Genomic DNA, 3,784 nt, shown 5'->3' on the forward strand with positions numbered 1-3,784 from the left:
ATGTATGTAGTCAATTAAATGAGTTTTTTGCACTTAAAACTTTTTTAAAGAGTTGTCTGCCCTTTAGGGAAATCTTTTAAAAATCACTTTTTACCAAGAGAAATGTGAGAAAATTATCTGTACTAAAGAAATATATTCAAAAATGCATTTTTCCCATAGACTTCAATGTTAACTTCATTATATAATAAGTTTATCAACATTATTTCTTTTAAAGATTTCAAAACTGAATCTTTATTATATAATAAACTCCTTAAAATCACACCAAGATTTTAGTAATCAAACTTACAATCTATTTGATATGTAATATGCTAGTTATGGATTGACTACCCTAATGTGAAGATTCGCAGTTGAAAGTGTTGGGAAGGTCCTTGTAACAGCCAAATAGAGCTTTTGGAAAGAAACAGTTGATGCAGTGTACATTAATATTATGTTGGCTAAAAACTAAGACATGAAATTGACGTGACTGTTTGTTTTTACCTTCTGAAGTTATTCTAGCTTCTATCCTTAGTGCTATAACAAGTATTTCTGATATAATAATTTACTGATAAGGTTCATGGCATATTGATGAATAATGGCCGCGGTATTGATATCGACAATAACTGTTACAGAATGTTTGATATACTCTGATATAATGGTTATATAAAGTTCACTTTTAGCATACAAAGTAATATTATTTAACTAAAACACACTTAGTGATTTTTTTTTTTTTTTTTTTTTGTAAATTTAAGTGACTTTGCTCACTCCGTATATATTTACCTCCAATATATTTTTACCAAAAATGCCTGCCTATATCAATTTAAGTTTTGATTACAAAATTTATTAAATATTTATATTTTTTTAGCTTTTGTTTATTCCATGGACCCTGTTCCTCAGCACAGTCTCAAGAGAATAACACGGTGTCATCTATGTTGGACCCTGGTACCTCCTTTACATATAGACTGTAACATTTGCGATAAAAGTTTATGTGAAAATTGTGCGGAAAAGCATAAATGTGTGCATGCACTTGGTATAAAAAAAGTTAACTTACGGAAAGATTTGGAAGAACTAAAAAAATCAATTTATCCTAAATATCAAGATATTGCAACTTACACTCTAAATAAGAAAGCTGAACTATATGGAAAATCCCAGAAATTGATAACGGCTATCGACAAACATGGAGAAAACTTGCACAGAGAAATAGACATCGCTATCAGCAAACTGAAATCAGGTCTTGATGAAATAGACTCCAAACACTTTACTGTCCTAGATAAGTGGGAAAACGAAATCACACACACCATTTCTGAAATCACTGACATCATTGCTGACCTGAATAATTTACTGAAATCAAATGATGCCAGCCTCATCTCTGCTTACAAATCCAGGAATGCTGAGTTCAGAAAGTTGCCTCCTAAACCAATATTTTCCTTACCAAGTTTCACTCCTCCCATGATTAACAAAGAAAATATTCATCAACAAATTGGTTTTTTATCAACATCATCTACCATAATAGAAGAACATGGCAACGCAAGAGACTCTCTCAAGGCCGAGTCAACCCATCTGGACAGACCTCTCATTGATGTACCTCGGATCATCACAGGTATAAAAACCGAATATGAACATATACTATGCAGGGTACTATGTCTGAGTGATGAACAAATTTGGACATGTGGTTATAGTGGAAGTATTATGAGACTATACAATCTGCAGGGGGTACTAGTGAAGTCAATCAAAACGAAGTCGGGGAACTGGCAAGCGGACATAACAGTGACACAGAGTGGTGATCTAGTATATACTGATGAAGATGATAAAACTGTAAACACTGTGAAGAATACACAAATACAGACAGTGATCAGATTACAAGGTTGGAGACCTGTCTGCGTCTGTAGTACCTCCTCTGGTGATCTCCTGGTTGCTACGGTCAGTGATGATAATAAACAAACAAAAATTGTACGCTACTGTGACTTCACAGCGAAACAAAGTATTCAATACAATTACAAAGGACAGGCTCTCTTTTCATCTGGTCCATACATTAAATGCATCATAGAGAACAGGAACCTAGATATCTGTGTAGTTGATAGTAGAGCTCAATATGTAGTGGTGGTTAATCAGGTCGGGGAACTCCTGTTTATCTACAATGGTTTTCCCTCTCCTTCGAAACCCTTTAAACCAGTAGGCGTCACAACAGACAGTCAAAGTCGGATCCTGATAGCAGACTTTAATAATCGTATCCACATCCTGGATCAGGAGGGAAAGTTACTCCGTTACATAGACAATTGTGGCTTGCTTCGACCAGTGAGTGTATGTGTTGATAGCCAAGACAATCTTTTTGTGGCTGAGTTAAGCCTATGCGCAGTAAAGAAAATACAGTATTGCGCATAAAACAGATAGGATAAATCCAGAAAGGGTTTTCTCTTGAAACAAACATGATGGGTAGGGATTGTCTTGCTATTTTTATGCGGTATACGTAAAAGGAGGGTAACTCTAAAAACATCCGTGCAGAATTTAATGATTTTTTAGTGGGTAATATAGCTCTTTAAAAAGTTGGCAAATGTACCCTGAAAATACTATAAAACGATGCCTAAGGACTTGCTCCAGAAAATGTACAGAAATTTAAATGGCTGATTTGGTTGCATTCTGCTTTTAGGGGGAGCCTAAAATGCATGGGTGTACTGCATTTGGAGGCATCATTTTGTCTATTTTCCGCATGTTTTGAGTGCCAGATAAATTCGAGCATAAAGTTACATGTGCATTATTCTTATATAATTAAAATGGTCACGATTTTATCTTTCTATTGATATATAGATATATATATATATGTAACATGATTTTACAATTTATTTTTATAGGGGTCAGTTTTGCTTGTCCCTCATCTGAAAACGTTACATATAAAATTGTGTTTTGCACACACACACGCACACACGCACACACACACACGCACACACACACACACACACACACACACACACACACACACACACACACACACACACGCACGCACGCACGCACGCACGCACGCACGCACGCACGCACGCACGCACGCACGCGCGCGTGCGTGCGTGTGTGTGTGTTATTTAAACAGTCTGACTTGGTTTATATGTTACTTTTACAGCCTCAGTCACAACTGGTCGTACGTGTTTGGTGATCCTGCGTACACTACGCGTTTTTTCCAGTCGTGGCTCCCATGGCTGATTGTAGCGTTAAAATTGTGTTGAAGTCATTGAGAGTGCAACGTAAAACAAACGAACTGTTGATGTGTGTCGTAGGTTTCACGTACAAATTTGTTTAAAGACGTGTTTACACTCGCAGCTTGCTATGCCAGTAGGCACCGTACTAACATTCACATTCGAGTCCATGATCACTTGCAATTCAATCGTACCGACGTCTTTCTTTGCCTCACGAGAGCTGCACGGATCATTGTTTTCACATAAATAAAAAACATTTTTAGGGCCATGTACTGAAATACATCAACTATATATATAGGCAAGTAAATAATGAAACGTCAAAAGAAGTCGTAGAAAAAAGACTTTTATCATGTAATTCTGCTTTGGTAATAAGACTAGCTTAATATTGGGCGACACAAATGAAGAATGCTTAGAAAACATTACTTTTCCATTCTAATACCATAAAATATTGAAAACTTCTCTGAAATCTAGAAGAATGTCTGCACAGAAACTTATTTCAGCGAATCAATAATCAGCTGCTGATTTTCTTGGCTAGTGTAATATTTTCAAAAGATTTAAAATTTTGTTAACTAGTGGTTGAGCTTAACAATATTTTCGAAAACGCTTTGACAAAATTAAACTTT

General features: G+C 35.7%; 1 protein-coding gene across 1 annotated transcript; it reads left to right on the top strand.

Annotated features, from left to right (window-relative positions):
- The first annotated feature begins 856 nt into the window (after positions 1–856).
- Positions 857–2,888, top strand: LOC128168812 (uncharacterized). The gene has a single exon (XM_052834979.1). It carries the CDS (start codon positions 1,426–1,428, stop codon positions 2,356–2,358), a length of 933 nt encoding a protein of 310 aa, XP_052690939.1. The 5' UTR covers positions 857–1,425; the 3' UTR covers positions 2,359–2,888.
- The last annotated feature ends 896 nt before the right edge of the window (positions 2,889–3,784 follow it).

Source organism: Crassostrea angulata, unplaced genomic scaffold, assembly GCF_025612915.1.
Source record: "Crassostrea angulata isolate pt1a10 unplaced genomic scaffold, ASM2561291v2 HiC_scaffold_55, whole genome shotgun sequence".
Lineage (NCBI taxonomy): Eukaryota > Metazoa > Mollusca > Bivalvia > Ostreida > Ostreidae > Magallana > Magallana angulata.